The 15600-nt window shown below is 33.4% G+C and overlaps 1 protein-coding gene across 7 annotated transcripts in view; it reads left to right on the top strand.

The window, feature by feature from the left end:
• The window catches only part of Cdk19 (cyclin dependent kinase 19), a 159325-nt gene that overhangs the window by 86609 nt on the left and 57116 nt on the right, over window positions 1-15600 (top strand). For 6 of the 7 annotated variants that reach the window (XM_047558141.1, XM_047558146.1, XM_047558145.1 and 3 more), the window contains 2 exons: window positions 7091-7201; window positions 8990-9130. In XM_047558141.1, the coding sequence (XP_047414097.1) occupies window positions 7091-7201; window positions 8990-9130 (252 nt within the window). Of the gene's footprint in view, window positions 1-7090; window positions 7202-7860; window positions 7908-8989; window positions 9131-15600 lie in introns of all 7 variants that reach the window. The other variant, XM_047558149.1, reaches the window with a different exon arrangement.

The raw sequence follows: 15600 nt of genomic DNA on the forward strand, positions 1-15600 counted from the left end.
ATTATCAGAGTAATAACTGTAATTTGTCAAGTGCTTAATCTGTTTCAAGCATTGAGTTATATACTTATCTCCTTATATTCATTTATTCCTTACAGAATCTGTGTGTATGTTTGTAAGGTAACTTGATTTCCGTCATACTGCAGTACACCAGGACTCTAAACTTATCTGTGAATTCTAAAGTCTATTATTTTTGCATTTTGTATGCTGCTACAGTATCACTTCTACTGGGTGGCAGTGGGGAACACTGACCTCTCTGGAGCTTATGCCTTGTACCTAAGTAGTGGCACTGAAGTAAAATAAAGCAAAAAATCTGGAGCCACTTTGAACCAGGTCTGGGTTACTGTCCTTATAGACCCCTTTTCAGAGTATGAGTGCCACCTGCTGGAAGGTTACAATATATCTGTTATACTTGTAATGACCAGCTTCTAAAAGACCCGTCAGGGGTGAAAATGTCAAGTTTCAGAATGCCGATTCTTAAATTACAGTTTTAGGACTACGGAGGTATTTCAGAATTAGGAAGATATCCTAATATACAGTAAAATACCTTACTTCGTTTATTTTTTAGTTCTTTGGGAGGGGAAGAGAGGGTGTTCTACATTAAAAAAAAAAAAAAAGGATATACTCAGCAGTGCTTACTTTAAAATAAAGTCATTGACACTATTCTCACCAAGGGGAAAGATTGATGGTCATATGAATCATACTGTTATTTTTAAGAGATTAAACAAGAATAGAAAATTGAATTACTTTGAGGTGAGTTATTAAAGTGTAAATGGATTTAGAATCCCCTTGAAAAAGGAATCTGGAACCCATGGGGGTATCATAAACTTGGAGAAGAACAGAAAGTGGAGAATAAAAGAGGAAGAAAGATGAGTGGATAAAAATACAATTAATTCTGGAATTTTTAGTTTAGCAAAAGAATTTCTAATGAATTAGGATCCTAAATAGTACCTTAGAGAAAAAAAGTTTTAGGATTCTAACTTTACATTACTGTATGTTCTAACTTTACATTATTATATGTTACATTACTATATTTTTTATACTCTTACATGACTTGAAAAGGGGATCAATAAAACATTGGCATGTACATTGAATATTCTTCATTATACTTCATTGGGATATGCTACCATGCTGTTTCTGGCACAGGAAAATGTTAGCATTTAGTGTGGGTTACAGGAAAATCATGGTCTACTTAACGGCTGTTTAAATAGGATTAAACCTATTTGTAGTTGTATGATGTCACGTTGAACAAATATTTGAGAGACAAGAGGTTGAAGTCCAAGGTAAAATTTGATTTTGCCAAGATAGGGAAACTCATCATGACCATCACCTTGCATTGTGAACCTTCTCAGATAACTGCATGACACACTGAGATAGTAAGATGGTATCCTCTTTGGTGGGTGCATTTCTGCAGGGAAAGACTTTCTTTTGGGGTGTGCATTTGTGTTTTTTAGAATTAGGAGTAATGTTCATGGTAGAAAGCTTGTTAATAGAAAAAATGAAAGAAATAAAAATCCCATATTTTATACACACAAATAACTACTATTAGTATTTCGGTTTGCTTCCCATTTTACATTTTATAGCTTTTATATTGCATCACAACATTATAGCATAAGACTTTTTCATGTAATTGAAAACTAAGTGGCTGTATTTGAGGCTACAATATTGGATATACGATAATTACCAGTTTTCTTATATTGAACATTTAGGTTATTTATTGTTCATTTGTTTTAGTAATTATGGTAAAAAGTTTGCTTTTTTGTTGTTTGTTTAATTAAATAGGAATAATGAATATATTCTTGTTATAGTTTGGACCCCTCAAAGGTTCCTATGTTGAAGACTTCGTTCCTAACCTGTGGTGCTATTGGGAGGAGTGGAATCTTTAGTAGATGGAGTCTACTAGGAGGAAGTTAGGTCATTGGGGACATACCTTTGAAGGGGATATTGGGACCACAACATCTTCCTCTCTTTTTGTTTTCCAGCCAGCATGAGATAAACAAGCCTCTTCTGCCATGTGCTTCTGCCACGATATACTGTCTTTCCCCAGGTCCAAAGCAACATGGCCAGAGACAAAACTTTTGAAACCATATTGCAAAATAAACTTTCCACTTTTTAAGTTGATTATCTTACGTATTACATTTGTGATAGAGGAGGTGTTAATTGAGAGAGCTATTCCTTTTTAGACCTAAAATAAATGTGAATAATTAAATGTCCTTGCAATTACTATTTTGAGTGTAATCTATTCAACTGTTAAAAGCAAAATCATTCAGAACATCTTTTGAAAGCAACTAATTTCTGAAAGGGTAGCAATATTTTGTTACAAACCATTTACTGGTTTGTTTTGTAAGGTACGTTCAGTAGATTTAATTCATTTGACAAATAGCAAGTACTTAATTAGTGCTAGGTATCATTTTAAGCACTGGGAACTTAAAAAGCACAAAATTCTGTCTTTGTCAAGCTTAAATGTAGATGAAGAGAGACAGACAGTATATAACTTGTGAACTACTTCATGTCAGTTCAAGTGAGATATTTGTTTAATGAGTATTAAAGGATAATATTTGAAAATGTAAAGTTCCATTATACAGGTACAGAATGAACACATTTTAAAAAATTTTATTTAACTTTTTAAATGAAGGAACCAAGCCAATTTTATAACTTCTTCAAAGGAGAGTTCTTAGAACAGACATAGATCAGGAATATTGAAATGAATATGCAAAATTGAGGCAAAACTTGCTTCTTCTGTGAAGGGGAGACCCAATGAACCTCTACTGAACAGCACAGAATTTGCATGCCTATAGACAAGAATTATTCTGCATTGCTTCCAGTTACCTATAATATACAGGTTGTGAAGTAGCTTCCATAGAATCAGAAGTATCTAAAACTGACATGAATCCTTGACAAAGTATTTTTCTTCCATTAAAGTAGAAATCTTCCTATGTGAGTTAATAGAAAGCTTTGGTTTTCTGAGTTCTTTAGGATTGTAGATAAGGGGTATAAATCTGTAGTATATTTGATAATGGTAGTATGTGCTGCAAAAAAAAGGTTCAGAAGAGTGGTTACAGTTTTAAATAGAAGGGCAAAGAAAGTCTTACTGAAGAGGTAACACTAAAAATAAAACAGATGAGGTTTTTGAGTAAATGAAATGATGGGGTTGCTATTAAAAGGGAATAGTGAGTAACTGAGGTAGAGATCACAACTTCTGTTTTGGCATTTAAATCTTCATGTAGAGATGTTGGTCTAGTTGGATACACATAACTGGAGTCTAGGGAGGACATGTGGGTTAGAAATAAACATTTGGGAGTTAATGCATTTGGTGACATTGATATTTAGTGACTTATAGGCCTATAGAGTAGAAAAAGCATAACAAGGCATGGAAAGGATATTGCTAAATAAGAAAATACTCTTCCTCCATGTATGTCATATTAAAAGGTGACGTATATGGCAGTTCTTCAAAAATTAAATAGATCTAACAATTCCATTTCTGGGTGTATATAAAAAAGAATTGAAAGTGAAGATTGAAAGATATTTGTATATCAGTATTCAAAGCAGCCAAAAGGCGAAAATGACCTAAATGTACAATGAGGGATAGTTATATATGTACCTATGTACAATGCAATTATGCAGCCTTCAAGTGGAATGGAACTCTTATATGTACTATAACATGAATGAACCTCAAAAAGATTATATGAAGGGAAAGAAGCTAAATACAAAAGAGCAAATTCTATATGATAACTCTTACATGAGGTACCTAGAAGAGTTGAAAACAGAGACACAAAGTAGAATATGGCTACCACCAGTCTTGGGAAAGAGGGAAACAGGAAGGTTTTAATGGTCCTGAATTTCAGTTCAGGATGATGGAAAAGTCTGGAGATGTATAGTGGTGATGGATGCATGATAATGGAAAATGTACTTTAATCCCACTATATCATATACTTAATAATGATTAAAATGGTGAATTTTACCACAATGAAAAGGTGACCAAGAAATAACATGCAGCTATAAAAATGAGCAAGAAAGATTTCTATATACTGATACTGTACTGGTAGTGAGAGAAGTCTATAAAAACGGGTACGGAACAGTGTGCATATTATAATATCTCTTATGTAACTAAGGGAGGATAAAATATATTTTCATATTTGCTTTTATTTGCATAAAGAAACATTGGAAGGATTAACAAGCAACTAGTAAAAGTTTTCACCCTGAGGAAATGCAAGGATTAGTAGTGAGATATTTCCATATATATCCTTTATGTGCTTTTGATTTTGGGGGATTGTGGTTCCAGGAATTGAATTCAGGGACACTCGACCACATCCCCAGCCCTATTTTGTATTTTATTTAGAGACAAGGTCTCACTGAGTTGCCATGCTTTTGCTGAGGCTGACTTTGAACTTTTGATCCTCCTGCCTCAACCTCCTGAGCTGCTAATACTGTGCCTGGCACTTTTGATTTTTTGAATGACATAAATGTACTATTTATTCAAAATAATTTTTAACATGGGACTTAAAATGGATTTATTGTAGAAAGACCAACAATTTGTAGTTACAGAGAAACATAATCTTTTAGAGGCCATGGTTAAATATTGCTATATGTGATGCCACCTCTACCAGACAAGTGAGGTCCAGGACTCAGGGGTCTGTGCCAGTGTTTGGTGTTTCAGGAGTCTGATTTAGATGCAGAAGTGGAGTTTCACCTTCCCATTATACTTCAGGCTACAAAGAGAACATATTTTGGGTGGAGACTTAAAGGCAAATACTTTATCAATACCAAAGAGTCACAAAGAAAGTGACTGGGATAAGACCTCTTACCAGGGCCTAGTGGCTCCAAAGCTGGCCACCACAATGGGGTCATTAAATGTTATTTGACAGAGTCAGAAAGCTTAAAGCATTCAAAACTAATAAACTTTCTGGATATATGTCTGCATCCTTCCAAAATGCAACTAGTTAGGAGCATATTTGTCTAACACTTGCTTCTGAAGGAAGAAGCAGGATTGCATAACATATCTTAGGCAGTAGTAGCTGATAGCTGAGCACCTGCTTTCCCTATCTCCATGCCCACCTGCTTTCCCTATCTCCATGCCCAAGGGAGTAGGACTACTCATGTCTTCCCTGGTCATTTCCCTTCCAGCTTTTCCTTCCCCACCTAGACCCAAAAGGAAATATGGATAGAACCCTGAGGCAAACTGTGAAAAGTGGATGATGCACTGGAGCCAGCCCAGCACACCTGAGCTCTTACCTGTTAGTTGTGTCCCATGGCATGTGGGTTGGAGGCAGAACCTGGAGAATCATATCCTGGAATCATGCCCAACTTAAAACTGGCAGAGCATTTTCAGGCAAGGTTGTTGAGGTATAGATGATCAGAAAGAGCTCAAGTACAGAACCAAAATGAGACAATTGAGGTAATAGTTAATCTGTCACTGAAAATAGTAAAGAAATAAATACTGGGAAGTTTATAAAAATTTCAGAGATGGAGTTCAGATGTTTTTTTTTAAAATGATTCAAGTACAGGCACTTAAAGTACATTTTACTCATTTCAAATTATTTGAATAAGCAATTTATTTTTCTTTGCCTCATTGATCTATTTATGTCTGTCTTTCCTACTGCATTGTGGGAATTGAAGATAAAGACTTTTGTTCTAGTGGAAAAAAAACATGGACTTGGGAGTCAGGCAGATCTGTTTAAATCCAAACCCCTTCTCATCTAGCTGTTGGTCAAATTATTTTTATCATATTGAACCTCAGCTTCTTTGTGAAGTAGAGTTGTTATTAGAATTTAATGATAAAAATATTTGTAGATAATCGTCTTGTATATAAAAAGTGGCCAATAAACAAAACAAAAAAAGAAAAAGTTCAATAGAGGTTTTCTTCCTTTTCCCTTTTTTAGCTTCCCCAGAGGTTTGTATTTAAAAGACATAAAAATATTTATCAAATTGAATATAATTTCTGTCTACCTTATTAAATCTGAACTCTGATTTATGGACAGTCTGAGGAGGGCATATTCATAAGGCTTTTACCTTGAGCAGTTAATGTCATCATTACTAAATATTTTATCAAGCAACTGCCTGTTATATGCCAAATGCTAAAATTTCACTTGATAAATCTGATCTATCTTCCCTTGTTACTGTTAGAACATAGCTATGAAGCTTGCACTGTGAAGGCCTATTCTTTTTTTTTTTTTTCTGTTTATAGGATCTCTTCTGTGTTATCTTTCTGTCACTGTGACAAACAGCTTAGATAATCAACTTAATAAGGGCAAAGGTTTATTTTGGGTTATGGTTTCAGAAATTTTGTTCCATGGTTGCTTGGTCCTGTTGCTTTGGGCTTGTGGTAGGTGGCCCAGTATTTTATAGCAGGAACATATGGCAGAGGAGGCCTATCTTGTGGCTGCCAAGAAGCCAAGGAAGAGAGAGGAGAGTGGAGTGGTCAAGGTTTCAATATCCCCTTCAAGGGCACACCCACAATGACTTAACTTCTTTCTACTAGACCCCTAAAAGGTTCTGCTACTCTCCCAATAGTGCTGTTGGCTGGGGTCACATGGGACTTTGGGGCACATTCAGAATTCAAACTATAGTAACTTATCAAATCCAATTTTTATCCATGGGCATGAGAATCATTCCTTTATACTCAATACTCTTTTCAAAATCCTTAACCACATATTCTAGACATGGATAAGTATAGGAATTGTTAAATCTCTCTCTCCCTTTGTTAATTATTTGTTGTACACTAGTACTGTGTTAGTGTGGATACAAACAATATAAATATATGATTTCTGTCTCCCAAGTAGCTGTTCCTGTAGTAAGAAAAGATACACATACCAAAATATATTGTGATACATTATTACTTTCATTCACTGTATTATGTTTTACTATTTAAAGTGATTGAATTTTAAATAGAGATGCAGAAAAAAGATCACAAACAATACAATAAGGTGTTGATAAAGCTAATCTCTGAGTAATGGTATTTGGGACACTATTTTTTTATTTCCATTTTGCTTACTTAAGTTTTCCAAATTGTCAGAAATTTTATTCTTAAGTTATAAGAAATACATAATTTCCTGTTCTAACAAGATAGTGATCCCTCTGTTTCTCTTGCATTCAGCTTTTGCGAGAATTGAAGCACCCTAATGTGATCGCATTGCAGAAGGTGTTCCTTTCTCACAGTGACAGGAAGGTGTGGCTACTGTTTGATTATGCAGAACATGACTTGTGGGTAAGTCTAAACTCACTTTTTACTTAGGATTGTTTTATAATAGGTATGGAACATATGTAAGCAATATCATACTGCTAATGCACAGAAAGGAAAACTTGCTGTTAATGGGAGTTCAAAATAAATGTAATGAATATAAGTGTTGATTTCATAAGAAGCTGAGCAATAAACTAACATTTATTGAGAAGACAATATTTGTAATGCTCAGAAGTTTTACTTGAGAAAATTTTAATGAGTGAGATTGTATTTTTATGCAAATAATTATTGACAATTTGCTAATATGTGTAGTGAAAATTACTCTTGATGTGTACGTTTGTTCAGATCTAATAAGGTATATACTTGTGAATAGTTTCCAAGTTAAGGTCAACCTCTTGTAGCATTTTGCCATTAAACCTGGGTCCACTATATAGACATGTATGTGTGGTTTTATAGATTTTAAGGATGTTTTTATCAAAATGTGAAAAAAGCAAAAAATTAGAATTTCTAACATTTTAAATTAGAAATCAGAGCATTTAAACATTTTATCTGAATAACCACTGAAAGAAAATATTTCAAATTTGGTAGTAAGTTCAATTAAATTTTGGCTAATTAAGTTTTGATTTAATATGGTATGCATTATCATCTATATAAATTAAAAATCTGTTTAGTAATAACTTTAACAGATTCACAGGTGTTGAAGGAACTTCCAGAGGCCATGCTATTACAGCAGGTACTGATCAGAACCTCATGTTTTTCATAATTCTTTTTATGGATAATGACATAAATTGTATTTTCTCCATTTTCCTATGTTCCCTGTTTTTTTTTTTCCTGAGGTTTACTTGTTAATGTATGTACTGTCCAATATGGTGCACAATTAATTTTATCTGTTTCTTTTTCTTTCTTAAAATGTAGCTTTTAAAAAGTAGAATGTATGCAGCTCTCCTTATATTTGTACTGAAAATCTCTGATTTTAGTATAAAACCAAAATTTTGATTATTTATTAAAGTCAAGTGAATGTTATTGAACAGCTTATAAAGAATTTTACATACCATTTGTCATTTTGAAGTTAGTGGAACACTGTTGACAACTTCACCAGTGTTGTTTGAATAGGGATTTTAAATGATCTCAGTGTCCATTTTGGCATGGTGGAGTGGAATGGGGATGGAAGTGGAGGTAGGGGTTAGAGGTGGCAAGTAGAAGTCCTGCTCTTCCATTGCAGTGTTATTGCAAACTGCAATATAATATGGCTGTAAAAATTTGAAAATCATGTTCTGGTTGTACTTATTTTAATAGGATTAAATTCCCTGTTTTCCTCCCTCCTTTCTAATTATTTCCTATTTAATATTAACTCCTAGGAATACATCTTCATTTTGTGCCAAAAGGAGGTGGACTTTTCCCAATAATTCCAATATGCACATACTCAGTGATGTTACCCAAATTCACAAGTACTAACTTTTTATAGAATAGAACAGATTTTAGTTTTTCTTCTTTTTAATATTGCATTCTGTCTGCAGAGAATATGACTAATACTGTTTTTAGGCAGGCATTTAAATATCAGTATTTTAACCTTTTGGTCCTTTTTAATGATTTCAGTAAATCTAATCATTATAACCTGCCATTAACATGGTCACATTTACCCCCTCAAAATAGATTATTTGCTTGACCTTGTTATTCAAATTTTTTTCTTTGTGTTCTTGGCTATTTAAAAAGTAATTGTAAAATATAGAGCATTTATTACAGCCTCAATTGTGTTTTATTAGCATAGATATTATTAAAGACTATATATCATTATAGTATTTTTTAAATTTTTAGCATATTATTAAGTTTCACCGTGCATCAAAAGCAAATAAAAAGCCCATGCAGTTGCCAAGATCTATGGTTAAATCATTACTTTACCAGATTCTTGATGGTATCCATTACCTCCACGCAAACTGGGTGCTTCACAGAGACCTGGTAAGTGCTTCTTTAAAATTCATCGATATGTCTTTTCTTCCTTTTTTAGCAAAATCTTTTCTTCTTGGTATAATTGTAATAATATTAACTATAGAAAATTTTGAAGTTATACATAAGCAGAAAAAGAAGGAATAAAAATTACATGTAAATCTAAAATCAAAATATTACCTTTATTAACATTTGGTATATAATATTTCACTGATTTTTAACAAATGATTGGTGTATAATTTTAATGGAGTAGTTATATGTGAGACAAGTACATTTCAGTTCAGGTTGTTCTTCATATTATTGCTCATTATCAGAGAAACATTAATAAGACTGAGTTCTCATTTTTTATCTTAAGACCTAAACTAAAATAAGGAAATTGCAAATTGTGAAAAGAATGTTGTAATTATCATTAATAAAAAAGAAATGAATAAATATACCTAACAGGCAAAATATGATTAGACAAATTAGCCACAATTCAAATGTTCAAATTTGATTTTTTATTCATTGTACCTACAGCAAACATTTGTTAATATCAAATTGTATGCTAGATATTCATTTTTACATTTTTATTTTAATTTATATTGATGAGTCCCCCCCTCTTTTTCCTTCCTCCCTCCCTTTCTCCCTTCTTTGCTAAAGATTGAGCCCAGGGGCTCTCTACCACTGAGCTACACCCCTGGTCCTTTATTTTACTTTACTTTAAGACAGTCTCACTAAGTTGTTGGGGCTGGCCTTGAACTTGCAATCCTTCTGCCCCAGCCTCCTCAATAGCTGGGATTACAAGTCTGTGCTACCATGCCCAGCACTTTCTTTTCTTTTTGGTTTTTGGTGTCTGGACAGGGACACAAACCCTGTTTGTTTTTTCTTAAGACCATATGAGTAATGAATAGTTATAATCCTCATGAGTTGATCACTGGAGATTTTATTTGGCACCCCTACTCCAAGAGTGAATTTGTGATCATTTATTTTTTAGGCTTTTGAGAATTTTAGGGATGTGCTAGGGATAAATCTAGGTAGGTTTCAGTTTTATTAACCAAGGAGACATATTTATTACAGAAAGGAATGAAAATATAAAGAGATAAGTGAATATCTCTTGGTACTCTGTCACTTAGGCCTAGACATTTAACTTGACTGTCTCTTCTAGATGATAGTGACTACAAAATATGCATTTACTATTTTAACAGAAGGATTTCACTGTATCATTTTTAACTGTAAGCTTCTTCAAGACTTCCACCTATTATCCATGAATGATCATGTTTAAAAATGGTTCTTAGGTATATGAAGTTCTTGTAGAGTAATCTCATAAATGGTGTTAAGATTTTAATTTGCTGTACACTTAGTTTAACCTCTGTGAGTTATATTTTCATGGTTATAATTATGTTTAAATCATTGATTGGAATCCTTTTGCTGAGGAGTAATTAATTTGAGTTTTCTTTCATTTTTGAAATTACGTATTTTGTTCTAAACAGCATAGTTTAACACATTTTATTTGTGATATCACCTGATAAAATTCACTATGACTAGGACTAATTTTTCTCCCATCCAAACTTGCTGCTGGTTTAGTATCCTCTTTTACGGTTATGGCAACACCCACCTCCTAGACTAGCAACATCTTTTACCTTTTTTGCAAACTCTTCTTTGCATTCCACATTCCAAACTTGTCAAGTTATTTTAGTGTCATTGCTAAATTATCTCTTTCATTTATCTATTACCATCCCAAATACCTCATTCCTTTCTAGTATTATGGTAATGGCCTCTTAGCTTATTTCCTTGTTAATAATCTCTTTCCCCTCCAGTCTATATTTGACCCACTCACTATTTATGTCGCCCTGTTCAGGAACTTTGAAATAGTTTATCAGTGGATTAAAGTTCTAGTTTCTTATTTGTCTTTCAGTGTCTTACCACATATAGCTCTAACTGCCTTTAAAATTTTTGTCTCTGCCATTTTTTATATATATTGTACTATTTAATTATTGGTTGTTTTCTGTATCCTTTTGAGTTTTCCTGCCTCGATGACCTTTATTCCCCTGTCTTAAAACTCTTCGCTGTTCCTCTACATATCCAAATACTACCTGTCTTTCAGAGCTTAGCACAAATTTTAAAACTTACCTCATATCTATTTTCACTTAGACATAGTCTCTCCTTGTTATTGATTCTTATTATATTTTATCTATATTCTTTTAGTATTTATGTATATAGATTTCTTAGATTTCCTCCTAGATTATAAACTTCTTGAGCGGGCAGGATCTGTTGTCTCATCCTTTTTGTATGTCACTATCCCTGTATACAATAGGTGTTGAGGAAATATTTTCTCAGAGAATGAATTACCAGTGAAAATGTTGATTATTATGGCATTTTTGATCAAGAATTTGAACATACTGTCCTCAGTGGATATTTATTATTTTTTTGTGTGTAAAATAGAAAGGGATAGGGACAGTACAGATATGACTGCATCAAAGACCTTCTTAAGTGCTTATAGTCCAAGAGAAGGAATATGACATACACACAATTACACTATGAAATAGGTGTGAGAATGTGATTGTGGCTACACAATAGGACAGACCAAATGCTATTCAACATCAGAAGAGGTTCTAGTTGGGTGATAGGGGTAGCTTTAGAAAGCAAGTGGCATTTGAGTTAGACTTCGAAGGATGCGTAGAATTGGGAGATTTAGAGGAGTTTTAGATACAAAATAGCTGAGCAAGAAAGCACTTGTATTGTCTTGGAACGGTTATAGTTCTGCCTGGCTCACATGTGGATAATTGGAGTAGTATAAGACTGGAAATATGTTGTTTGGAACTGATTAAAACAGGCTGTAAATACCAGAATATGGAGTTTGGGGAGTCTGTTGACTTATTTTAAGTCATCAAAAGATTTGTGAAGAACAGAATGGAATTTTTCCTTTTGCTAAACATCACCCATGATAATTATTACCTTGCCCATAGGATGGATGAAATGTTGAAAATGTGTTTTGAGTGTGATTCTTTCTTAGTGTAGTGCTTATTTATATTTAATCCATACATTAACTGAATGACTCTGCTGCTCAAGTAAGTAACTCACTTGAAACCTTGAACCATCTAGTGTGGGATAGTCTCCATAATTCTTTTCACTCACCAGAAATCCTGATATCTGGACCATATTGTTATGGTTTTGCCAAAATTTTCAGAAGTAGAAGATTTGTTATTCTGTAGATAAAAGAAATACAAAATATGAATATAATATTAAAAGGAGAATGATGGAAATATTTGAAAAAACTTTGTTTATGAGTTTAAGAGTAGAGTTGCTATTTTAGTCAATGGAGAGATTTTTTTTTATGCACCATTTCCTATTGCTAAAAGAAATCTGTTTTTTTTACTATTTGTTAGTCACAACTGTGTCAGAATATTTACCATTTCTAAATTTTCACTTGACATGAGAAACCTGGAAAAATCCAAACAAAATTTAAAATTTTCAGTGTAATAATCTAAAACTACAGCCAGTGTTTTGGATTTCACATAGCATTACATCATTAAAAAGGTTGATGTTTTTCATCATGATTGGCTTCATATCTAGAGCAATGTTTTAATTATTAGATTTGGATCCTATAATTTAATGCAATAGTAGAGAATTTAAATGAAATCCCCCAAAAGATTACTTAAATAAAGGGATTGCTTTTAAAAGGAAAGAAGGACTGCTAAGTATATTCATCTTGACTGAGAAACAGTGAAGAAGAGACATAAGTCTGTAAATATTTGTAACTCGTAAACACTAAGGGAGAAAAGATGTTTTTTAATATTACAGTAGGATGTAGCAAAGAGTAAGAAGATGAAATACAGGATGACTCATTTTTATGGGATTACTATTCTGGTAGATTGGAGGAATGTCAAGATATAATTTATCTCTTTTTCGAAATTATGAGTTTCTTGAGAGCAAGGTTCATACCTCACTTATTTTTGTAGTCTTGGTGTTGGCATATTGTTTGTGCTCATGTTACTTGAGTAACTTCAGTAAAGCATCTGGTAGTTTCACATGATTCTTAGCAAAGATGGAGAAATGCCCGCTCAGTGATAGTATCATTAAGTAGATTCATGGTTCCTTAATTTCAGAATATTACTACTGGATCAGTGGCATAATTGAACTATGAATTAGACTATCTTTTTCACTATCCTATCCCAGAACCAAGCACACAATAGTATTGAGGATTTTATTAAATGAAGAATTTAAATTAATGTATCAGAGCCCCAACCTTGCTTTATCTTTTAGAAAATATTTGTAGAGGTTCTATCCCAAAACTTGAACTTGGGTTTTGAATAATAATTATTTTTCACATTAATGGGTGAATTTGCAGTCTTTTCAAGACTATAAGCAAGAATAATATGTGGTTGGCAAACATGTATATGGAAATTTTGTGAGATCCAGCTGAGAGACAAAATAATGTTTTTTTCCAGGAATCTTTTGGACTTTGTTGTTAATTAACATATTTTAAACATTTTTGGGTTGTCAAAAAGTTATTTGTATCAGAGACTTTAATTAGAGATCTACTAAAATAGCAATAACAATACAAAACCAAAAACCAAATAGCAGCTGGATGTGATGGTGCACATCTGTAATCCCAGCGGCTTGGGAGGCTGAAGCAAGAGGATTGAGAGTTCAAGGCCAGCCTCAGCAATTTGAAGGACCTAAGCAACTCAGTGAGACCCTGTTTCTAAATTAAAAAAAAAAAAAAAGAAAAAAAAAAGGACTGGGGATATGGCTCAGTGGTTGAGTGACCCTGGGTTCAATCCCCAGTACCACCCCCCCCCAATAAAATAAAATAAAAGCCAAAACCAAAAAAATCCAACAATACTTTGAATGAGATGTGATTTCAGTTGATTAAAGAAAATAATGCAATAGATAGTCTGGCTCTAGAAAAAAGTACATTTTATATGATATGGTACTAACTGATATGAACTATAGTTTTGGATTGTTGTTTTCCTGCTTATGGTATCTGCTTGTTTGGGCAGAACACTTACTGAATTTTTAGCAGTCTTCTAGATTATTATTTTTTTGATTTTGTTTTAAAAAAAGAATTTTAAATTTTATTCAGTGAAATTAAGATTTGCATATATTTAAAACCAAATAAATAAAGGGTATATATAGTGAAATGTTAGCTTTCCTATCCCCCAGCTCCGCAGTTAACTTATAGTATTCTGTTTTCTTTTTTTTAAATTGATTGATCTATTTAGTTATACATGACAGCAGAATGCATTCTGATTCATTATACACAAATGGAGTACAACTTTTCATTTCTCTGGTTGTACATGATGTAGAGTCACACCATTCACATAGTCATATGTGTACATAGAATAATGATGTCTGTCTCATTCCACCATCCTTCCTACCCCCTGCCCCTCCCCACATTTCTCTCTACACAATCCATTTTTCCCTTAGAACTCCCCCCTTCCCCCCGTTATGTATCAGCATTCACTTATCAGAGAAAACATTTGACCTTTGCTTTTTTGGGATTGGTTTATCTCACTTAGCATGATATTCTCCAGCTCCATCCATTTACCTGCAAATGCCATAATTTCATTCTTCTTTATAACTGAATAAAATTCCATTTTGTATATATACCACAGTTTCTTTATCCATTCATCTATTGAAGGGTATCTAGGTTGGTTCCACAATCCAGCTATTGTGAATTGAGCTGCTGTAAACACTGATATAGCTGCGTCACTGTAGGATGCTGATTTTAAGTCCTTTGGGTATAGACCAAGAATTGCGATAACTGGGTTAAATGGTGGTTCCATTCCAAGTTTTCTAAGGATTCTCTATACTGCTTCCAAAGTGGCTGCACCAATTTGCAATCCCATCAGCAATGTATGAGTGTACCTTTTCCCCTCACATCTTTGCCAACACCTGTTGTTGCTTGTATTCTTGATAATAGCCATTCTAATTGGAATGAGATGAAAACTTAGGGTAGTTTTTTTTTTTTGTTTGTTTGTTTGTTTTTGGTGGTGGTGCTGGGAATTGAACCCAGGGCCTTGCCTTGTTCATGCTAGGCAAGCATGCTACCAACTGAGCTATATCCCCAGTCAGAGTAGTTTTGATTTGCATTTCTCTAATTACTAGAAATGTCGAACATTTTTTCATATATTTGTTGATTGTATACCTTCTGTGAAATATCTGCTCAGTTCCTTAGCCCATTTATTGATTGGGTTATTTGTATTTTCAGTGTTGTTTTTTTGAGTTCCTTATAAATTCTGGAGATTAAAGTGCTCTATCTGAAGTGTGTGTGGTAAAGATTTTCTCCCACTCTGAAGGCTTTCTCTTAACTCTATTGTTTCCTTTGCTGAGAAAAAGCTTTTTAGTTGGAATTCATCCCATTTATTGAGTCTTGTTTTTATTTCTTGTGCTCTGGGAGTCATGTTAAGGAAGTCTGGTCCTAAGCTGACATGATGAAGTTTTGAGCCTACTTTTTCTTCTATTTGGTGCAGGACCTCTGGTCTAATTCCTAGGTCCTT

Source organism: Sciurus carolinensis, chromosome 7 (assembly GCF_902686445.1).
Source record: "Sciurus carolinensis chromosome 7, mSciCar1.2, whole genome shotgun sequence".
NCBI classification, from domain to species: Eukaryota; Metazoa; Chordata; class Mammalia; order Rodentia; family Sciuridae; genus Sciurus; species Sciurus carolinensis.